At 40.4% G+C, this 22,367-nt stretch overlaps 3 protein-coding genes across 3 annotated transcripts; 2 read left to right on the top strand and 1 right to left on the bottom strand.

Moving 5' to 3' along the window:
• Positions 1-1,862: 1,862 nt before the first annotated feature.
• LOC135075920 (bifunctional lysine-specific demethylase and histidyl-hydroxylase NO66) lies at positions 1,863-3,849 on the top strand. The gene has a single exon (XM_063970371.1). The coding sequence runs from the start codon at positions 2,010-2,012 to the stop codon at positions 3,804-3,806; it is 1,797 nt and encodes a 598-aa protein (XP_063826441.1). The 5' UTR covers positions 1,863-2,009; the 3' UTR covers positions 3,807-3,849.
• A 405-nt stretch (positions 3,850-4,254) lies between these two features.
• Positions 4,255-5,470, bottom strand: LOC135075919 (protein PBDC1). The gene is made up of 3 exons (XM_063970370.1): positions 5,315-5,470; positions 5,139-5,237; positions 4,255-5,051 (listed from the first exon to the last, which is right to left on the bottom strand). The coding sequence occupies exons 1-3, from the start codon at positions 5,315-5,317 to the stop codon at positions 4,662-4,664; spliced, it is 492 nt and encodes a 163-aa protein (XP_063826440.1). The 5' UTR covers positions 5,318-5,470; the 3' UTR covers positions 4,255-4,661.
• A 1,017-nt stretch (positions 5,471-6,487) lies between these two features.
• LOC135076318 (proteoglycan 4-like) lies at positions 6,488-22,006 on the top strand. The gene is made up of 9 exons (XM_063970801.1): positions 6,488-6,835; positions 7,045-8,347; positions 10,447-10,562; positions 11,698-11,864; positions 12,612-12,785; positions 15,307-15,404; positions 18,408-18,557; positions 20,858-20,975; positions 21,574-22,006. Exons 2-9 carry the CDS (start codon positions 7,085-7,087, stop codon positions 21,660-21,662), a joined length of 2,175 nt encoding a protein of 724 aa, XP_063826871.1. The 5' UTR covers positions 6,488-6,835; positions 7,045-7,084; the 3' UTR covers positions 21,663-22,006.
• The last annotated feature ends 361 nt before the right edge of the window (positions 22,007-22,367 follow it).

Here is a 22,367-nt window from a genome sequence, read left to right as displayed (position 1 = left end):
GGCTTAAATTGTCATTTGGTATGGAAATGTCATTTTAATCCAAGGTTCTTCCTAGGTGTAACTTTTTATTAATAAAGGGGTAGTACTTCTTTAAATAAAAATATTTCACAATTATCCCCATCTATAATTATAGAGTTAAGGAAGGATGCTGGAGCAGTAAACCCTTCCTGCCTCGCATAACCTAAGTACCATACGATGGACACGTATGATAGTTATTCTTCTTCTTCCTCGGTCCCTCACTGATGAGGATCGCGACCACAGATAGTGTTCCTCCACAGACTGCGGTCATAAGCTGTGTGGACCGCACGATGCAAACTTCCGCCCACCGTCTTCCTCACCGCGTCCGACCATCTCGTCGGTGCCCTGCCCTGAGCGCGTCCCCCTTCATACTGTATGATACTTAGGTTACACAAAAAGTATCTTTATCTTCGAACGCAACCAGATCTGAGGCTGGTGGCCATAGTAAATGTTGTTCGTCTTGGTAAGACCTTTCAAATGACACTACAAACATAACTATTGGAGCCGGGTACCATTCTGCAAAAAAGTATGTATATCTTCGTACACAACCAGATCTGAGGCTGGTGGTCATAGTAAAAGTTGTTCATCTTGGTAAGACCTTTCAAACGATACTAGACACATATCTATTGGAGCCGGGTACCATTTTGCCCATTGTCCTTTCATTGTAATCCTTATCCTCACAAAATAATTCCTTGATTTTAGCACTAAATTCATCATAGGAGACGGACTGCAAGTCCTTCACCCAAGTCAACAATTGAGTAACATTATTTTGCAACATTCCTCTTTGTAAAAGTATGGCATTTGATAAAGCCGCGAACGTGCGTTCACATGAGGGTAGAAATTTATTTTTATCGTATGGTTTCAAATCGTCGTTCGTTTCCAACTCGACAAAACCAGGTTTAGATAAATAAGATTTTTGTGTATCAATGAAATTAATGTTCAACCAATCAGGTGACCCAAATAGTTGCAATGAGTTAATGATGTCAAATCGATCCTGGTCAGTTTTACCAAAACCAGATTCTTTTAATGTTGTTTGCAAGGATTTTAAACAAAACTCTTTACTACCCTCATTTTGCAATTCTGTTTCTAAGGTGGCCGTGGGTGTACTATCTGTAGCACCCGGCAAAATTGATTGACTTGGGATTTCGTTGTTTTGAACAATATTATGCATAAAATTCGTTAATACTTCAACTTGGTTACACAAATTTTCTAATAAAGTATCGGAATTGTGGTACTTAGCTCTTTTTGCAGAATGCCGCCAATTAGCCCGTTCTATCGAGCTACTTGAAGAAGAGGAACTTGTTGATGGTGCCCTCCGTCTTCTTCGCCCCTTCCGGCTCCTTTCAGCATCACCAGACGATGAGGCGTCCATGTTGAATATTTTTTCTGAATAAACTGACAGGACTTCCTCTTAACCTTGTTAATCCTGCGAAGTTCAGCAACGCAATGAGCGATGGACGGCCGCCATGATGGGCGCCCACACTTGGTGGAGGGGATGATTCGCGCGGTTTGTAGTCTATGTTGCAGGAAAAAGGGCGGGAAACCAGTGTTGCCAGACGAAAAAACCTGTTAAAACGATGAAATCAGCAATAGCTCTCTCACCCATTCCCCCGGACAAGGCGAGGAAGCACAATGATCCAATTTTTACAACAGAATTGTTATTTAGTAATTCGATTTGAATTATAAATTAATTAATGAACGTATAATTTGTTAAAATTATTATTATAGATATTTTTTACGACTTTGATTCGACGTTTAGCTTATTTTACATGCATCATGGTGTAACTGGTGTAACGAAACGCAAAAAAATAACCTCAAAGTGCCTGTCGATGAGCGTGTTGTTTACAATTTCGTTTTAGTGCTACCCAAAGTGCTACCTTTTAATTATTTGGTAATCAACCAATAAATAAAGTTTACTGTAAAGTGATTTCCAAATGAAATCAATTACAAAATAATTCATAACAGTCGTAAATTATAAAATAACCTCTAAAATGGATTCTCCTGTATCGGCTTTTGCAATGTATAACAAAAATAATAAAAAGAAACCTAGTCTTGTTGAAAAGAAGAAAACTAATCGTAAGAATAAGAAAAATGTGATCGTTTCACCGAAGGCTTCTTCTAAAAATATACCAGACAGTCTTATGATTGAAGTAGCGCAGAAAGTGAAAAGGCAACAAAAGAGAATGAAAGAGCAGAAAAATATAGTGAAGAAAAAATCCCATAAGAAGAAGAAGTCTAAGAAATCTAAAGAAAATAAGGTAACTAAGAATAATAGTATTGTCAGTAAAAGAACGCAAGAAGATTCGGAGAGTGAAGACATTCCTACATTGGTACCTGCTCCCATCCACAACTTTGCACAATACTATGAAAATGGTGCGTCTGCCGATGAGACATGTTCGCACTCCAGTGAAGGATACTTGGAATTCACACCAGTACAAACTGACAGCATAGAAGAGGGACTAAAAGTATTCAAATGGATGATTGCACCATACAACCCAAAAGAATTTCTGGACAGAGTTTGGGAAAAGAAGCCACTACATATAGCAAGAAATAAATCGTCATATTACAAAGAAATCATTTCAACGCCAATCATAGATAATATGCTCAGGAATGAATCTATACAATTTACCAAAAATATTGATATCACTTCTTATGTTGATGAGAAGAGAGAGACCCACAATCCTGAAGGAAGAGCTCACCCCCATTTAGTGTGGGATTTCTATCTAAATGGCTGCAGTATTAGATTGTTAAACCCCCAAACTTATATCCCAAAACTGCACTTGCTTAATGCTACAATGCAAGAGTACTTTAATTCATTTGTGGGTGCGAATGCTTACTTGACACCCCCAGACAGTCAAGGGTTTGCTCCACACTATGATGATATTGAAGCATTCATCCTTCAAGCAGAAGGTAAGAAGCACTGGCGAGTTTACAAGCCTAGAAGTGAAAACGAAGTTTTGCCAAGAGTATCATCGAAGAACTTCGATCAAAATGAAATAGGAGAACCAATTCTAGAAGTCACACTAGAGGCAGGTGATATGCTCTACTTTCCACGGGGATACATTCATCAGGGAGTAACAATTGAAGGCGAGCATTCTCTACATGTCACTGTCAGTATGTACCAAAAGCACTCATGGGCAGACTTATTTGAAAGACTCATTCCAGGAGCTCTAGAACTTGCTATTAATGAAAATGTAGAGCTAAGAAGAGGTTTACCATTAGATCTATATGAGAACTTTGGTTATGTCAACTCTAATAACAAAACACCACGAAGGAAACAAATAGAGGACTTAATAAAGACTCTGTTTGATAAAATCAAAGATCACTTGCCAATTGATGAGGCTGTAGACCAAATGAATAAAAACTTTCAGTATGATGCCTTACCTCCAGTATTAAGCGATTTGGAAAAAGCTGTCACCGTGTTTGGCGACTCCGATGTCATGATTGAGGATGGTGTAGTAACAAATAGAATTGAAATTGGGTTAGATACAAAAATCAGGCTGCTGAGAAAGAATATACTGAGAATGATAGAAGAAGAAGAAAGTATCCGACTGTATTACTATGTTGAGAATTCTTTGGAGTATCATGGAAATGAGTTGTCATTTATAGAAATTGAGGACGAGCTAGCTCCAGCGATAGAAACCTTGATTGAATCTTACCCAGACTATGTGAGTGTAGAAAACTTGGAGGCTCCCAGTGAAGCTGATAGGCTCCAAGTGGCAGATGCTTTGTGGTCTCGAGGACTAATTATGACGGAATACCCTTTGGATAATATTGAAGATGATTAAAATCAGCATGAAACTTTGTTGCCAATAAATATGTTATAAATTATTATGTACTCTCATTTAATTCTTAATATCTTACCAAAACCAATAGTTGTGTGTATGGTCAATGCCGCGGCACAGGGCCGGCCGGCCGCGTGGGAACATTGGGCCATTTGTAGGTAGTGTTGTGTAAAAGTCATCAATATTGTAAATCGTAATTATTTCAGTGATTCAGATAAGATTTGTATGTATTAAAAGTTATCCAATGATTGAAAAATCAGGCCTAATCTGTAAAGGGAATTCTTTCAGTGGCACCTTGTGATCATATTTAGAGACCTCGCTATTGGCGCTTATAGAGCGACACCACTGGGAATAAGTAGTAAAGTACATAAATACTAATTTTTACAGTCATTTCAAACAAAAAAAATTTATCACATCAAATTGAGAAGTGTTTTGTAAAAAAAACAACATGTTATACATACTGATATTATTTATTAGATAGGTACATTAAAATGCATGAGAAATTGAGCACCTCATTCATTTTTATTTTAGGCATAATGAACAAACAGAATTCATTTTATTCTGCATTCAAGAATCATACATACACAAAAGCTACTCTTACTATTTTGTCTTACATTTACCTACATCAAAGGGTTGGCAAATCTTATCTAATAAATTGCTTTGATTTATCATCAGACTTCCAATTGGAATATCTAAGTTAGTAAGTGAGCTCCTAAGTGAATTCTAATGATCGCGAGTATTTTTATATACAAATGTAGTGGGAATAAGTGAGAAAAGAATGTATAAGGCACATTCATAATTTCACTTTTTTCAACAGATCCTATAATGCATTGGTTATGATTAAGGTCTAAGGATATCTTATGCTGCCAGTTCTGCTTTCAGTTCTTGAGCTTCCATGTTAGCTTTGGATGCGCATTTGAATCGTTTTTTCACTTCATTGTTCAGACTTTCTCTGTTCCTTGCTATCTCTATCGCATAAAACTGGACTCGAGGGACCAACATTGTGTTTTCCTCTGAGTAATCTCCTTTAGCATCCGCCCTCATTAGAGTCCCAAAACTATAGTCTTCGACGATGCTCTTGAATTTTTCACAGAACACTCTCCATTTTGCTTTGTTTGTATTATTTTTAATTTCGTTTTCTTTTATGTAGGAGACATCCAGGTCAGGGAAGTCTTGTCGGAAATGCGTGTAGATGAGGTCGTCGTGTGGCGTCAATCTAAGCCATCTGGTATCCACAGAGCAAAGCACCTGAAATCCATTCAAACCCTTGTGTGAATAAAAGCAAGTAGTTGAACTTAACCTTAAAAATTAGTAAATATTTTGATTGTTGCCTACGTTGAAATAAATATCGCTGTGCTCCATAGCTCTCGCGGCCCACAAATGCTCCAATGTTTCATCGTTACCAAATTCTTCCGCTGGACGTGACAATACATCCTGAAAATGTTTAAATGTATTTTAATGTGGCCATCACATAACTTGGTATCAACAAACTATATCTACTTTATACCTACCATTTTTTTGGGTCTTTGGAAATAAATATCAACGTAGAGTGCTGTGCAAGACAATACACAGTAAATTAATTGAGTTAATTCATTTATTTTTTGCAATTTCGCAAAATCGACGGTTCTGCTCGGAACGGAGACCGATTTTTTTTTCTAACACATTGACAGTTACTTTTTTAAATATTCCTATTTTAAAGCAAAGGAGATTTATTACCGTTATAATAAAAATAAATAACGTTATTAACGATTAAGAAGGTCATCGAAGATGGTTGGATTAAAAGCAAAGTTCTATAATAGAAGGGTATAAAACAAAAATAATCTTTCAAAAGTTAAAAAATCTAACTCACCATGGAGTCAGCAGAAATAATCTCGTAGTGGTATACCGTATACCTAAATAGTTATAAAGGAATAAGTCCAAGGCATATTCCAATAAAGGTGATTTTCTTTCTTTCCTCTTCAAGTAAAACGGCTTTTAATGCGACATAGACTACTTATTATAGATCGCGTAACGAAAGTTGAGGCGAAGCGAACACAATGTACTCACCAACAACTCACACACACTGATGATGATGACGTCAGCGCGACAAGCGTCAGACAAAATATCTTTGCTTGTGTTGATCAACCCGTGCCTCAAGTGCAAAGAATATATTTACTCTGACGAGTGACGACTCTCAAGTGCCTCAACTCCACTCAACTCTTGTAGCGCGATCTAACCGGGTTTCCGGCGCGTTTTTGTATAGTATACAATCAACAAAAACATGTCAGCAACAACAAAAGTGTCTACACAAAACTTGTTTCCACTTGGTATGGAAAGCAAAAAAATTGTTGATACAAACAAAAATGTGTATTGAAACCATGTTTTCAGTAGACAATTTTGTTACAAGCCGGGTCTCCAATGCGTGTTCAAGAAAGAAACACTTGTTAATGAAATGAAAATTATGACATCATTCTTTTATAAATCATTGATTTAGTTACGAACTAGTCATTATTATTATTATTTTAATAAATATGCAAGAAGTTCCTCAAACTTAAAAAATTGTTTGTAAAGTCAGAATATTTTTGAATAAAAAAAAAAGATCCTAAGAACGCGCCTTTTTATTTCAGACAAGGACAGGACTATATGAAGTGTTAGAGAGAAAACGAGCTAGCAATATTCGGAGAAATTCGTTTTGGCTTCGTTTCGTCATTCGGTGTGATTGGAGGGAAGTCGTAGAGGGTGGCGCATGCGCGTTCTGCCGACGCCATCTCTAAAAACTACTGTGCCTATTTTATGTACTTGTTACAAGAGTGAAATGGGCCTACAATCGTGATTTCTAGTGAATAAATCATGGAAATACTTTACCGTTAGTGAAGTGAAGAATTTATTGACAGTGTTTACGTAAAAGTGTCATCATTGTGATTCCGTCAACGAGTGGTATTATCTTGCGGAAGTTTCTTGGCCCACAGCATCGCATATTTTTTGCGGCTATCTCTACCACCGCCGCTACGCTGGACTCTTTTGATGGACTTTTGACGCCGAGACACCAAGTGGTAACTTTCCCAAATTACGTTTACTATCGATAATTATAGAAAGCGCATCTCAGGCGGGCTGAGTTATCTCCCTCCGCGTTCTTACGCCAGTACATATACATTTATTATGTATGAATTATTGTTGTGGGTCAAAGACATTTTAGTGCGTTACTTAACGTATAGACAGACAACAACAACAGTCCTAAAGGCGGCAATTTTGTATTTTTCAGTTTATGAACGTGCGCTTGGGTGCCGTCGGACGCGATTGATATGAATTCTGCTCTGAAGCCGGTACTGCCTCAACCGGGGGTACCACAGCCGGGCGGCCAAGCGAGTCCTGCCAAGGGGAACGTGGCCAGCATCAACCACCCAGTGGGGCTCCCGCAGGGCGCGCAGAACTCGCTGCATCACGGCACCAACAACCTCGTCGGACAGAACCTGACTCACCACGCGCCTGCTCCCGCGCCCTTGCCGCACGCCGTGCCGTCCATGGCCCCGGTCTCCGCCAACATGGCACAGATGGCACAGAACATGAGTCACCACGGCAACCTCTCCCACGTCACACAGAACTCCGTCGCTCCCCCAAGTATGGCCGCGAGCCCCAGCAAAAGCGCGAGCACCAGCGCGCCGCTCAGCTTAGTCCAGGACAAAGCTAACAGCTCACAACCTTTGGCGTTGACCCGAACGCCCGAGAAGAAGGAGCCCGACTCCACTGGGCAACCGAACGGAATCGAGTCTCCAAAATCAGGGGCGAACGCACCCGCCGCGTTGAAACCTCAAAACCCAGAAACGAACAAAGAAAAACAGGATATCGCTAAGACGTCACCCAGTACACCGAAGCCACCCGAAAAACCGAGCAGTGCTCCGAATACGCCCCAAAAAACGGAAACTGCCAATCTTCCCGCTCAGACTGAAAGTCCGGTGCAACCTAAAGTAGCGACCGCCAATGAAGCGACGGAGAAGCCGGCGAAACCGACGGAAGCTAAGCCAGCGCCGACGGCCGATGTTGCACCCACACAGAGTGATAGCAAGCCCGTACCGGAGTCAGCGAATGACAGTCAACTACAAGAAAAAGTGGAGAAAGCACCTGCACCGACCAAACAGGAGGCTCCAGTAGCAGAAAGTGCAAAAGTAGAAAGTACCACTAAAACGGAAGAAAGCAAAGAAGTACCTAAAGAGGACAAGACCAAACAACCGCAGGCGAATGCTACAGAAGAGAAAAAAGAGGAGGCTGTTAAACCTGACCCTCCAAAAGAAGAACCTGTTGAAAAGCCACAGAAGGTTGAGCAGCCTCAGAAAGTTGAGGCTGAAGAGAAAAAAGTTGAAGAGAAAAAGCCAGAGACAAGGACTCCAGCGAAAGCAGAGTTGAAGGCGACACCAAAGTCGACGTTGAAGTTGGCTACGGTGACCCCACCCATGAGGAAGAGAAGGCAGGCCTCCCCAAGTAAAGGCAGTGAAGGCCCCAGCTCTGCGAAGAAACCTATGGAACACGATTCTACTCCTGACCCGAGAACAAAAAGGAATCGGACTAAGGTTTGTACATTTTTTTTTTAACTAGAATGTATTTTTATAGTATCTACCCCATTAAGCTTGGCAAGGCACTTTCAATGCACATATTAATATAATAAAAAAGATCATGGAAAATGTTTGTGTATTTGGGTAAAAATAACCACTGTAATATAAATATCATCATCATATTCAAATAAAAATTAGGATAATTGCAGTAATTAACAAAATAATGTGACATTGTAGAAAGTATGATAAAATTAGTAATGGTAGTCATAATGAGTAACATTTACACATGGATATAGATATTCATGCACTCACTAATGCAGCAGCAGAATCAGTAATTGCCTAAATTATAACTTATCATTATTTTATTTTATTTATTTAAAAGCATTATTTTATTGTTTTATTGCACTGCAACAAAATACTTTTACATTTTGGTAACATACTTTATTGTTACAGTTAGCATTTACTAATGTATTAAATACAAATACTAAAAATTACGTAATCAACTACATAAACCACTAACTAAATTATGTAGCTAGTTTAACAAGTTATGTGAGTGTGTGATTTAATATGATTTAATAAGTATTATTTTCTATCAGTAAAGTAAATCTGTAAATTGTCAAATACAGGTGCTACTATATCACAATTTCTAGTAATGAGAGCCTGTTTCCTATGCGATCAACTAATATTTCACAGGGACTTAATTCTCACAAAAATTGTAGGTCTGTACTATTTATTTATTAATATCTTGCATCACTATTTTTTATGCTGGCCTCATAATATGTAGTTATTAATAATTTGCACATGTAGTTAAAGTATGATACAATCATTGTTGTAAAAATCTATTTATACATTTTTATACCCTCAATATTGCCTGGAGTGTGGTGACGTCATATTCAGTATACCTTATCAGTACCAAAACAAATGATAATTTGTTAGGTAAAGACAATAATATTTATTTTATAACCAATCCTATTTTGAGATAATAACAAATACGAGATGAGATGATGACTATTTTGATTCATTGTCATCAAAGATGGTTAAATAAATAAATAAATAAATAAAAAATGTATTTATTGCCTTCGAACCATGGTTACATTGTTAGCCTTACAATATGATAGTAATAGCTATATTTTGTGCATATTTTCCATTTAACACCTCAGTGCTAGGCCGGCCCTCAGTAATCACGCATTTGATGAGTGGCGCGTGCACTTTATGCGCGTACGCACGGCTGCAACTAGCCAAATTGAACACGTCAAATGTGTGATGGCCCAGAAATTAGCACAATATTAGCAATATTTACACATTATTCAGCTGAGTCACACTTTCGTAATCTGAATTTCAATGCATTCAACTTTAACTATGACGTCTGTAAACCTGTTAAATAAATTATGTATTGATTTGTGAAGACGGAAAAAGGAATTTATATTCATTCCTTGCACTGTAAACACCAATAAATAAATAAAGTTCTTGCTTTGAAATCTTGAAAATCAACTATACTATACTCTCACTTTATGTAACAGATTTAACTTTATACTTTGTATGATATTGTTAGTTAGAGACGTTGGGCTCCTCATTTTATCAATTTGTTAATTTCCCTGCAAATGTAACACAGAACAGCTTACTTACAACCATTTTGTTATATAACAATAATAGCTTTTTTTATTCAGATAATATTACATTTCCAATAACCCTGAATGCTTTCATGCATGCATCGACTACGACGTCATGTCACTCATTTGACAAAGGCCTCCTCTAACTGCCGCCATTTCTCTACCATTGGCTATTCTTGACCATGTGCCTGCTACGGCTTTGATGTCAATACACCGTCTAAATCAAGGCTGCTCAACCTTTTGAAGAGTCAGGCCATACGGTGGATTCAGTCGTTATGGATGGGCCACTTACATTTCTGACAGCTAACTATTTATTTACATTTCTATTACTGACGATTTTGCTGTACTTTGACTGTATTTTTGAATTTGGTGCGTATTTTCAAACCTTACATAAGGTGCAGCAGCCGTGGTCTAAATGGTCTACCTCGTTTCCTCTTGTCCCTTGTGTACCAGTTCCTGACTAGTTTTGACCATTTTCGCTTCCTCTAATTTAGCCGTTTGTTAAAGGTGCAGCTATACCAGTCTCCCACTCCTGAGTTAGCGATGGCGACCAAGCTTTCCGCGTCGGCCGGCCGCTCGACGCCCACCAAACCCAACGACGACAAACTGATCGTCTTTTACAAGTAAGTAATGAGAGCCACATAGCTCGTAGAACTGATGGGCTCGTTGGGGAAGCAAAGTTCCCGAGCGGTGACTACAGACTGAAAAACAGTGTAGGCAGGAACCCACTCGGTGGACCGATGACCTGAATCGGTCGGTTTAGATATCCTTGGGGGGAAGCCTTTGTCCGGCATTTCTTTGAAACGAGATAACGCACCAAACGCCCTTACTAATAAAAGTTACACGCGCGTTGAACACTAGTTTAAAGTTACGGTTAGTATGTCAATGTTTTTTTAAACTACTGTTTGATATCTCTATATTTTTTTATTAGTAAGGGGGTAAATATTTTGTATAGCAATTCCGAACTACGACGTTACATTTCTGCCAACCCAGTTGACTAAAATAAGGATGATTTTAAAGTTAACTAATGCCCATTTTTCAACATCCATCCCCAATTTTTAAGTGACCCCTATGGTAACACATAACAGGCATTTTGTTTTCATATGGGTCACTTAAAAATAGGGATTGATGGTGAAAACGTAAGTTATCTCAACAACCTACGTTTGTTAGATAAAAGCGTTTATCAAGCGCCCAATAGGGATGTTTCCTGGGTAAAAAAGCAAGAGTTTTAATTAGTCCGTCAGTTAGCCTATCAAGAACTACTCGACACGTATTTTTCACTTTTTAAAACGAATGAAAATGTAAAGAGATAAAGCGTGCCAAGTTCTAAAGGAAAGGCCCGTGACGTCAGTGAGTGCGTAAAAGTGCAGCACTTTGTGACGTCCCGCGGAACTTCAACGCACTATAACTTTGTAATTATTTGTTTGATTGACAATTCAAAATATACGTGTCCAATATTTTTTTATAAAAAATATTGGACACGTATATTTTGAATTTTAAACTATTATGTTGCATTTTTACTATAAAATTATCACTTCACGGGATTTATTGCAACAATATCTATTTTAACGGTAAATAAAATATTTACCCTCCCGACGTTTCGGCTCGGTTGCACGAGTCATGGTCGCGGGCAGACTGCCCATATTGTTGCAATAAATCCCGTGAAGTGATAATTCAATATTTTTTATATTAAAATGACGGACTAAAAAAATTTTTTTAGGAAACTAGCCTATTCTAATTTCCCATACCATTTCCCAGGAACGAATACTTAGCGGTGCGCAACGCAGAGGGCGGTTTCTACGTGTGCCAGGCCATGCAGAACGTCTACCGCACCACGCGCAAGATCAAGATCCGCTGGCTGTCGCAGGACAAGGCCGCCGACGCTTCTGGAGAGACCTACAAGCCCGACTTCTATGACGTCACTGGTCAGTTCATAACCTTGCTCCGTGATAGATACTTGAGCGCTAATACAGTGTGTCACGTTAAAGTGTACATATTATTATGAAAATTGATGAAACTAGACCTATTTTTATCGACAAAAAAGAGGTCAATTTTTGTCGTTGTTCAAACGATCATTGCAAACGTTGTGATAAGGATAGAGACATGCGATTTTTGGTTTTACGAAGGTAATACGATAGAGAATAATACAAAGTAATAAAAACCACTGGTTATTGGGGCATTTTTTGGAGAAATTTATGAAATAACCAAAAAAACACGAATTTAAAAGCAATTTTTTTCCAATAAGTATCATTTTTTAGTATTTGTTGGCCATTTTTGTGTATGTTATGTATTTTTTTAGTATCGCCTGTTATTTAGCATTATAACTGTTTTTATTTTATCAGGATATATCGCTTAGTTTAAAAGTTATTACGTTTTCTTTACAATAAGTAATTGGAAGAAAAAAAAATTCTATAAAAAAATTAAAAAAATCTCAAAAACGATCTACACTGACATGTGTACATATTTTTTGTCATCATTGGTAGTGAAAATAGACCCGCTTTTGAAAGACGCTGGCCGCGCGGCTTTGACCGGTTTTTTTCGGGTATAGAACGAACGAAATGAATATCGTTTTCGCTCATCGAAATTTATGCAAAAACCGTTAAAGAGCATAACAATAACGGTATTTTTCAAACCGGTTTAGAGCCTTGCATTCACGTGTCCCTTGTCCACAGACATGGAATGCGTGCTGACCACGCTTTCGCTACAGCGCGCCCCTGGCGGCGGCGGCGCGCAACTCCTCAAACCAGGAGAACAGGCGCGCGCCAAGTCCATCCTCGACCGCGCGCTCAAGGCGGAACAAAGCGGCGGGAACAACATGGAGGTCACCGAGGAACATCCTGACGGGCGTGAGTGTCTTATTTGTAGTGTTTTAGGGCAATTTTAGGCTCTTTCTAATAGTTTCGGACGGCGGCGCGCCAAGTCCATCCTCGACCGCGCGCTCAAGGCGGAACAAAGCGGCGGGAACAACATGGAGGTCACCGAGGAACATCCTGACGGGCGTGAGTGTCTTATTTGTAGTGTTTTAGGGCAATTTTAGGCTCTTTCTAATAGTTTCGGACGGCGGCGCGCCAAGTCCATCCTCGACCGCGCGCTCAAGGCGGAACAAAGCGGCGGGAACAACATGGAGGTCACAGAGGAACATCCTGACGGGCGTGAGTGTCTTATTTGTAGTGTTTTTAGGTAAATTTTAGGCCCTTTCTAATAGTTTCGGACGGCGGCGCGGCAAGTCCATCCTCGACCGCGCGCTCAAGGCGGAACAAAGCGGCGGGAACAACATGGAGGTCACCGAGGAACATCCTGACGGGCGTGAGTGTCTTATTTGTAGTGTTTTAGGACAATTTTAGGCTCTTTCTAATAGTTTCGGACGGCGGCGCGGCAAGTCCATCCTCGACCGCGCGCTCAAGGCGGAACAAAGCGGCGGGAACAATATGGAGGTCACCGAGGAACATCCTGACGGGCGTGAGTGTCTTATTTGTAGTGTTTTAGGACAATTTTAGGCTCTTTCTAATAGTTTCGGACGGCGGCGCAGCAAGTCCATCCTCGACCGCGCGCTCAAGGCGGAACAAAGCGGCGGGAACAACATGGAGGTCACCGAGGAACATCCTGACGGGCGTGAGTGTCTTATTTGTAGTGTTTTTAGAGCAATTTTAGGCTCTTTCTAATAGTTTCGGACGGCGGCGCGGCAAGTCCATCCTCGACCGCGCGCTCAAGGCGGAACAAAGCGGCGGGAACAACATGGAGGTCACCGAGGAACATCCTGACGGGCGTGAGTGTCTTATTTGTAGTGTTTTTAGAGCAATTTTAGGCTCTTTCTAATAGTTTCGGACGGCGGCGCGGCAAGTCCATCCTCGACCGCGCGCTCAAGGCGGAACAAAGCGGCGGGAACAACATGGAGGTCACCGAGGAACATCCTGACGGGCGTGAGTGTCTTATTTGTAGTGTTTTAGGGCTATTTTAGGCTCTTTCTAATAGTTTCGGACGGCGGCGCGGCAAGTCCATCCTCGACCGCGCGCTCAAGGCGGAACAAAGCGGCGGGAACAACATGGAGGTCACCGAGGAACATCCTGACGGGCGTGAGTGTCTTATTTGTAGTGTTTTTAGAGCAATTTTAGGCTCTTTCTATTAGTTTCGGACGGCGGCGCGTATCTTCTCAAGCCGGGCGAGCAGGCGCGCGCCAAGTCCATCCTCGACCGCGCGCTCAAGGCGGAACAAAGCGGCGGGAACAACATGGAGGTCACCGAGGAACATCCTGACGGGCGTGAGTGTCTTATTTGTAGTGTTTTTACAGCAATTTTAGGCTCTTTCTAATAGTTTCGGACGGCGGCGCGGCAAGTCCATCCTCGACCGCGCGCTCAAGGCGGAACAAAGCGGCGGGAACAACATGGAGGTCACCGAGGAACATCCTGACGGGCGTGAGTGTCTTATTTGTAGTGTTTTTACAGCAATTTTAGGCTCTTTCTAATAGTTTCGGACGGCGGCGCGGCAAGTCCATCCTCGACCGCGCGCTCAAGGCGGAACAAAGCGGCGGGAACAACATGGAGGTCACCGAGGAACATCCTGACGGGCGTGAGTATTTGTAGTAGTCGTCTAAACCAAATAATGTTTATTAGCCAAGCGGCTTATAGACTGTATAGGCGATAGGAGAGCTGGCGCATTTCTTGGCCAACAAATCAGTTTGGCCATTCAGCGCGGAAATGCAGCTAGCATTCTGGGCACCATGTCGCGGTGTTTGGACAGCAATTTAGGACATTTTGTAAATATTTTATCTAGTCTATGCATTTCAAACATTGTATGGTTCCAATAATGTTCACTGCTGGACAAAGTCCTCTCTCAAATATCTCCACCGCAATACTTTTTCTGGTCCGTGGTCGCCATACCTATCTGTGGTAGTTTTATTTATTTTGAGGCACCTCAAGGCCATACATGTGCACGAAAACTAGAACCCATCCACTGTATGCCTTTAAACAATGAGGGCTATCGTTTTAGCGCTCACCAGTTAGCGCAACTGTAGAGTAAGGTCCTGTCACTTGCTAGTAGCGAAGACAGTGGCGCCAACTTGTGAGCGCTTAAGTGGTAGGATGACTATCGTATTTGCACTCACCAAGATGGCGCCACTGTAGAGTAAGGTCCTGGTAAACGCCAAGGGTGCCAACTGTTCAGTATAAAAACGATAGCCCTCATTGAAGTCTTACCGGGCGCATTATGAAAGTCTATTTGCCATGACTTATGACAATACCACTGGGCGCTCGTCGCCTCTATGGCTGTGTTCTAAGGGGCCATTCATTTATTACGTAAGAGCCTCGTCGCTGCACACGCGCGATTGTCGCCTCTATCCTATAATTTATTAAAGCTTATATCCGCTTGCAGTGGACTTGTCGCTGTACACGGACGAGTCTCAACTAGAGAAAGGCCGCAAGCGAGGCCGCCACGCCTCGCCGCGCGCCCGCGCCGCTCCCGAAACTCAGGTCAGTTGTCTCGCTCGCACTTGGGCAGTTAGGCGATCACTTGTCTCGCTCACACCGAGACCTAGGGGTTTCAGACCTACACCATCCACGCATATTCATTGGGGGATTTTTCTACTTAAACATAACATATTCACATCGTTTGTCAGTGGCGTAACTATACCATCTGAGGCGCGTGGCAAATGGACAATTTGACACCATTCTCCAATAATTCGAAATCACAACCTGTAAATTACGATTTTTGGTCGCATTGTAATTGAAAAAAGTAGTATAATTGTGTTGACAAAATAGTGACGTCACTTGCTTGTAGTGCCATACAATATCTATGGGAGAGTTTCGTTTTGACAGGTTTAAAAAGTACATCAATTGATTGGTGGTGTCAACATGTCTATTCTGTGCATGGGGCCCTTGGCGTATCTAGGTCTTGGGCCGGGGCCACCTCAGGTCGGGGGCCCGTGGCATTTTGCCAGCCCCGCCACCCTATAGTTACGCCACTGTCATTTGCCATCGCTTATCTCGCTCACACTGAAACAGGGTTTTTGAACACATTTGCAGCCTCGCGTCGATGCTTCGGACACATTGGGGCAGTTTTTCAAACTTACACACATTCACATAATATTCACAAAATGCCGAGTACTAGAGGCAAGGTTTTTCATACTAAGCCTAGGCGCAGACCACCGACTTTTAGTTGGCCGATAATATACTCAACATCAAATAAACCGCACCTTCCGCGACGCGAACTTTAACGATTTTCTTCTGACACAATCATGGTGCCCCAACAATATTGGTGTTATTTGAAAGCCCAATAAATATCCTTAAAGAAAAACACATTTAATTTCTTAATAAATGATTAACATCCCAACTAATATTATAAATGCGAAAGTAACTCTGTCTGTCTGTCTGTCTGTCTGTCTGTCTGTCTGTCTGTCTGTCTGTCTGTCTGTCTGTTACGCTTTCCCGCTTAAACCTCGCAACCGATTTTGATGAAATTTGGCATAGAGATAGTTTGAGTCCCGGGAAAGAACATAGGATAGTTTTTATCCCGGTTTTTGAAACAGGGACGCGCGCGATAAAGTTTTTCTGTGACAGACAAAATTCCACGCGGGCGAAGCCGCGGGCGGAAAGCTAGTATACCATAAATGTGACTTGAAAAAATACCTCAACTAGACCAATTTTTATGGTTATAAAACCAAATAATGATCTCACGTGTCCTCTTTAACAGATGAATAGCAATTAAACCCAACTTAACAGTTTTATAGCCATAAAAGTTGGCTCTAGCGTAACTACCTATTTTTTGAAGAAGTGACTCTGGATCCTTCTAAAGACACGGTTTTGGGGTAAAAACCTTTCCTTTAATGAAATGAAGGTTAGAACTAGGCTTTTAAATGGTACCAATATTGGTGGGAAGTGGGGATGCATACGTTTGAAAATGCTTGTCGCGGGAGGTGCGATTTATTTGATGTCGAGTGTAGTCAGGTCGGGCTGTTAATCAGTATGAATGAAAGTGCGCACATTATATGTCGGGCCCAACCATCGGCCGACTAAAAGTCGGTGGTCTGCGCCTAAGCTTATACATACTCATATCGTTGCCTCTAGGCGTCCCTAAACAAAGTGACATACTAACGCAATTATTCCGAAATCGTTTCAAAAACTTGAATAGTTTAATTTGCAGAGTTCAGCTTGAGAACTTAGTGCAGGGTATTTCTCATTTCCCGTTTAAAGGCGTGTGTACTGTGTGGAAATGCATAGGAGGTCTAGGTAGTGGAAACACGTGTGTTCATTTAATTCGTACGTCACAAACCTGAACTATTCATAAATTCATCTATACAATGTCACTTTCGATGGATTATGCTAAACAAAGCCGCTGCATACGAAAACATGACGCACGAATTCTGATAAATGCCTATTGTGACAGGCTATTCCGGGATAAATTGATTTGACTTTCAAAACCAATGCGATCTGTATAATGTCACATTGGTGTACTGTAAACAGCGCATTAGATTTAGACTACATTTTCCTTGAAAAAATGGACCCCATTGTAATTAACCCCTGCAGCAGATTACTTTTCAATAATCTATGAGTGATTAGCAGGCGCTTGAAATAGGTACCCATGGTGTTCAAATACTTAATAATTTAAGACGCCAGTGTTTAAATCTGTGCAGACGAACGAAACATCAAGCTAGGCGTCTTCTATGCTTATATGAAAGACAGTTTTGCAACAAAAACGTATTACAAAGTACAGGTTTAAAAAATCCTTATGAAAAAAGGATACTATAAAGTAAACGATTATTTAAATAACAAGAATGCGTGGATTTTACCTGCCTAGCTCGCACTTATTGCGTGTCATGTACGCTATAAATTAAGAGAGGCTGACAAATGTGACTGAGTTTCTTCCGTCGGCCGTTTGGTGTAGTGGTTCAGAACGGACTACTATGCCGAGAGGCCCCGGGTTCGATTCCCGGCCGGGCAGAAATTGAAATGATGAATTTTAATTTTTGTGACGGGTCTGGGTGTTACTATGTATAATATGTATGTATTTAAAAAAAAGTATATAAGTAGTATATCCGTTAAGCTAGCACCCATAACACAAGCATATTAATTGCTTACTTTGGGGCTAGATGGCGCTGTGTGAGATTGTCCAAAGATATTTATATTTATATTCTTCCGCCACTTCTCATCACCAGCCCATATGTTGTCCCGAAGTTGTGGTAGGGCAAGCTATATTTGGGACGTGTATAAGTGCCCTGGTAAGGGCCTATGTACTGGATAAACTATTTGAATATGAATTATTAGCCTGATCAGCTGTGGTCTGAGGGCCTAGTGTGAGTTTACATCAAACGACAATGTATGACGGACAGCGCGACAAAAATAACAATGTATGACGGATTGTACAGCGCCCCTAGCGGGAAACGTTCAAAAGCTAAAATTTTCATACATTTTTTAAACGCGCTCACTAGTGAGCACTCAGCCCACTGTACAACACTTGATCGTGTCCATTTCTTGCAGACGGAAGCGGCATCGCCCGCCAAAAAGGCTCGGACGACGCCAAAGCGTAGCCCGAAAAGCGTTCGCAAAGCGAAGCCGAGCCCGCCCAAAACGCCAAACAATAAGCGGAAAGCGTCAGGTAGTACGCCCTCAGTGGCGGCCACTAGCAAGGTAGGCATAGTACAACGGATATATAGAAATGTACGTATCCGCAATCATCTGCCATTTACATTCATGTCCGAGAGTGAGTAAGGTGTGCGTGCGCCGTCTCGTTCGCGCACGCTTGCAGCGCGAGCGGGACGGCTATATGTCTGTTTATTTCGTTTTGATGTTTTCTTTCATTGCCGATTTTGTAATTTGTGCTAGCAGTTTCTTTTTACGATTCGAAAATATAACACACTGAGTTGTTCTATTTTTTTTTAAGACACAACGCGGAACCTCTTGACCTGTATCTCACCTGATGGTAGGTGATGATCAGACCTAAGGTGGAAGCGAGCTTCACCCGGAATCCTCAACCACGGAGGAACTGGCTATCTTACCTCTAACTGCCGGAACACAACAAAATGCTGTTAACATTGCTGTTATAGCGATAAGGACACCTAAATTGTGATGAACCTACTGTTTTGGTTTTTTATAATTACTGGTTTTGGCAATTACCTTTGTACCATCATGTTTAGTATTACAATTTGATTGATACAAGAAAATGGAACCATTTTAACTCAATCATATTAACTTATGATCTCTTTAGACCTTGAAATAATTCAGGAATGCCAACAATATTGATATTATTTTAAAAGAAAATCTTTTCAAGATGTAATTTTTAATTTTTTAAAAACTTCGTTATTATGAAGAAACTGCTAGTAACGTTGAATAACTTTAGTAAATTCCTTATAAATGGTTAAAAATAAACAGACAAATGCGTAGATTGTCTTTGTTTCATGAAAGATTTTTATTTAAATTGTTTTGAATGAGTTGAATGAGAGATTGACTGTGTATTATTTTATGTATTGTTACAATATCGGTGTGCATGCCCGAATATTGTTGTATATTGAATATTATGCAACTTAAAAGTTTCAGTATACAATCTTCAACCTTATTTTGATTGGGTCAAGGTATTATTTTTTTATTATTCGCAGTCATACAACACGCAGATTCCATTAAGAAATTATGAGGCAGTTAGGGTTCTCAACTTAGATTTATTTACTGATATCGGTGGAAGGAAACCATAATTTGTCATGCATGTTTCCTACAGCCCTGCTGGATCAATTTATTTAATAGTGTCTTGCATGATTTTATCAATCAATTGTCACATCTAACCCCAACTTTAGAGTGAAAACGTAGTAGGCTAATTACTAATTTGATAAAGTATTGAGCCCAAGTTAATTTATTTACACAGTATAAATATGCAATATTGCTACATAATTTATTCATGAACACTGTATTTATTTATTTTGTGAACAACCATATTAAAATTGTATCTTCATGTTACACATGAAAACATAGTATAGGCAGAAATGGTTGTAATTTGTAATATTTTTTTAGGTGTTTATTTAATACTTGAGTCAAAAGTAGCTACCAAGTAATAAACAAATTTACATGAAGACAGCCTACTACGAATTTACGAAATGTTATTAGATATAACTTGTCTTCTCTATTAGGTCTCAAAATAACTACTTCACGTCATATCTCATCTTCATTCATTCTCATTACTTGCTTTTTGTGTTCGATTTTACATTTCTTTCCAATTTTTTTATTTTTTAGCCTTATTTCTTCGATTATTTGCAATATTATCAATTTAAATATCTTTTTATGCATGCTATATTGCATGAAATATTTTTGGTGTTGAATTTATTAAATTTTATTGTTTATTATGGTTATATGGAGAAAAGTATTGAAATAATGTTGGTTAAATAGTAATTTAATGAAAATATTATTCAAAGAATTTAACAGTTACTTGATAAACTGAGATGAAAAGTCCCTGTTAGAATAAATGTTTGGTGTTTGAATGTTTTGATGATAAGTGACTATTTTAAGGCATTGCTTTTAACTTTATCAGAGTACATTGCGTTTACTACTGACTTGAGTCGTCTGTTGGTTAACACTTAGAAATTACAGTTTTTTTTTATTGAATAAAGATATTTTGATTTTCAATAAAATTGACAAAAATAAATTAATTACAGAAGAGATTTTTAACTTGAGCGTGCTATTTTTCTACTTAACTATGAAGTTTTCAATAATGATCATGCTTGCGTATTGGATGAACTTGCACAAACTAAAAATCTCAAATCAGGAACTGGCTCATAGATTCTGAAATCCACGTGCTCAAATCCTCCAATTCTGCTTGTAATTGAATCGCGTTTTCTGCCTCTCTAATACGCAACTCACATTAAACATTGCCTTGATAATGCTCACTTATCGTCACACCACAACCGTGCCGTACCGCACTGTATGACCAGCAGTCACTTCCACAGACGGCCACAGCGGTGACGGAAAAGGCTAAGCCCAAGGCTACGCCGCCCAAGCGCGCTGCCAAGCCGCCCAGCGAGCCCGCCACGCCGCTGCGCAAGGGCAGAAGGAGCGCAGCTAAAGGTACATACAATGATTTGCTTGACGTCACAGCCTTGAGCCCCTGATGTGATGAATAAATAATGCACAACGGAACAATCGATATGTTAAAAAAGCAAAAAACATTTTATCTCTTGCGACTTTTTATTTACGGGCTTGAAGACGTAGCGTGGGCAGGCCTCCTACTAGGTGGACCGACGATCTGGTGAAGGTCGCGGGAAGAGCCTGGATGCAGGCAGCGCAGGACCTTTCATTATGGAAAACCTTGGGGGAGGCCTTTGTCCAGCAGTGGACGTCATTTGGCTGAAACGACGACGACGACGACTTTTTATTATTAAATATTCGATTTACCACTGCTGGGAAAATGTCCCTAACTCTATATCCAATGCCACGAAAGTTTGTCACTTCTGTGGCCTTCTTAATTTATGTTATTTATCCTAAACAAAGTAACCTCCGTGACATGTTCAATTTTGCGATCGCTTTGCGGTGCAAAAAGTACTTTAAAAAAATTCAAAAAGAATTAAAAATTCTAAATAACTGTCACAAAATGTGGCTTCGTTTGAAGAATGTATCTTTATTGTTTAATTCAATGCATTTAACATATTGTTCAAATGTTCCACAGAGAACAAAGCATCGCCAATAGTGCCGACGCCGTCCACGTCAACGGGCAAAAGCAGCCGTACGCCGCGGAAGCCGCCCGCCAGGAAATAATACGCGACGCGCGCGCGCACCGCGCCCCGTGCGTGACGCCGGCGCCCTGTGTCACCCCCGTGGACGATACGACAATAAACTCCACCAGTCGTGTGAGTGACTTCATAATTACGCGTGTGACGTCATCCAAATCACGCCCGTCGAGTGCATAATAAACCAATCAAATGTCAGTCATGTGAGTTTTGAAGCTACGAAATGTCTTCAGTCTATAAGTCTGGTCCGTGAGCACGTAGAATTTTGTCCAATGACCCCAAGCTACCCATCCTTATCGCTCGCGCGTAATTATATTGCTATCGCGTTGCACACTCACTGCGGGCGCCCGTCGCACAGTCTCGACAGCAATATAATTACGCGCGAGCGATAAGTAGTCCAGTAGAATTAGCTTTTAAATCGGAAATAATTCCTACAAAAGATTTTTTTGCTTTAATGGCTTCATTGGTTGCCCATTAAGACTCTCCTAAGTTTTCGACTTCGACGGAGTTGTGCTTAAGTGGTGGGGGCCCCCGAAAGGGGCGCTTTTTCGGTTTTCCAGTTATACCGCGTAAAGGACTTACCCTATCGAAAAGTGGTCTTCCTGATGGTTGAAGGGCATTTAATTCTGCATTAAATAAGACCAAATTCATATGTTTTGAACAAACCGTTCTCGTGCAAATGTTCGGCAAAGTAGAAAATATGTGTATAATTTACGTCGGCCGTTTGGTGTAG

This window comes from Ostrinia nubilalis, chromosome 11 (assembly GCF_963855985.1).
Source record: "Ostrinia nubilalis chromosome 11, ilOstNubi1.1, whole genome shotgun sequence".
Lineage (NCBI taxonomy): Eukaryota > Metazoa > Arthropoda > Insecta > Lepidoptera > Crambidae > Ostrinia > Ostrinia nubilalis.
The sequence above is the reverse complement of the archived record's forward strand: the minus strand, read 5'-3'. Positions and strand labels throughout refer to the sequence as shown.

Bases quoted from the DNA above. Each gene is read 5' to 3' on its own strand.
- LOC135076318 (XM_063970801.1), top strand. From the start codon at position 7,085: ATGAATTCTGCTCTGAAGCCGGTACTGCCTCAACCGGGGGTACCACAG. The intron at 12,786-15,306 runs GTGAGTGTCTTA...ATCCGCTTGCAG, and splicing joins CGAGGAACATCCTGACGGGC to TGGACTTGTCGCTGTACACG. The intron at 18,558-20,857 runs GTAGGCATAGTA...TCACTTCCACAG, and splicing joins CAGTGGCGGCCACTAGCAAG to ACGGCCACAGCGGTGACGGA.
- LOC135075919 (XM_063970370.1), bottom strand. The intron at 5,052-5,138 runs GTAGGCAACAAT...AATGGATTTCAG, and splicing joins ACAGCGATATTTATTTCAAC to GTGCTTTGCTCTGTGGATAC.
- LOC135075920 (XM_063970371.1), top strand. From the start codon at position 2,010: ATGGATTCTCCTGTATCGGCTTTTGCAATGTATAACAAAAATAATAAA.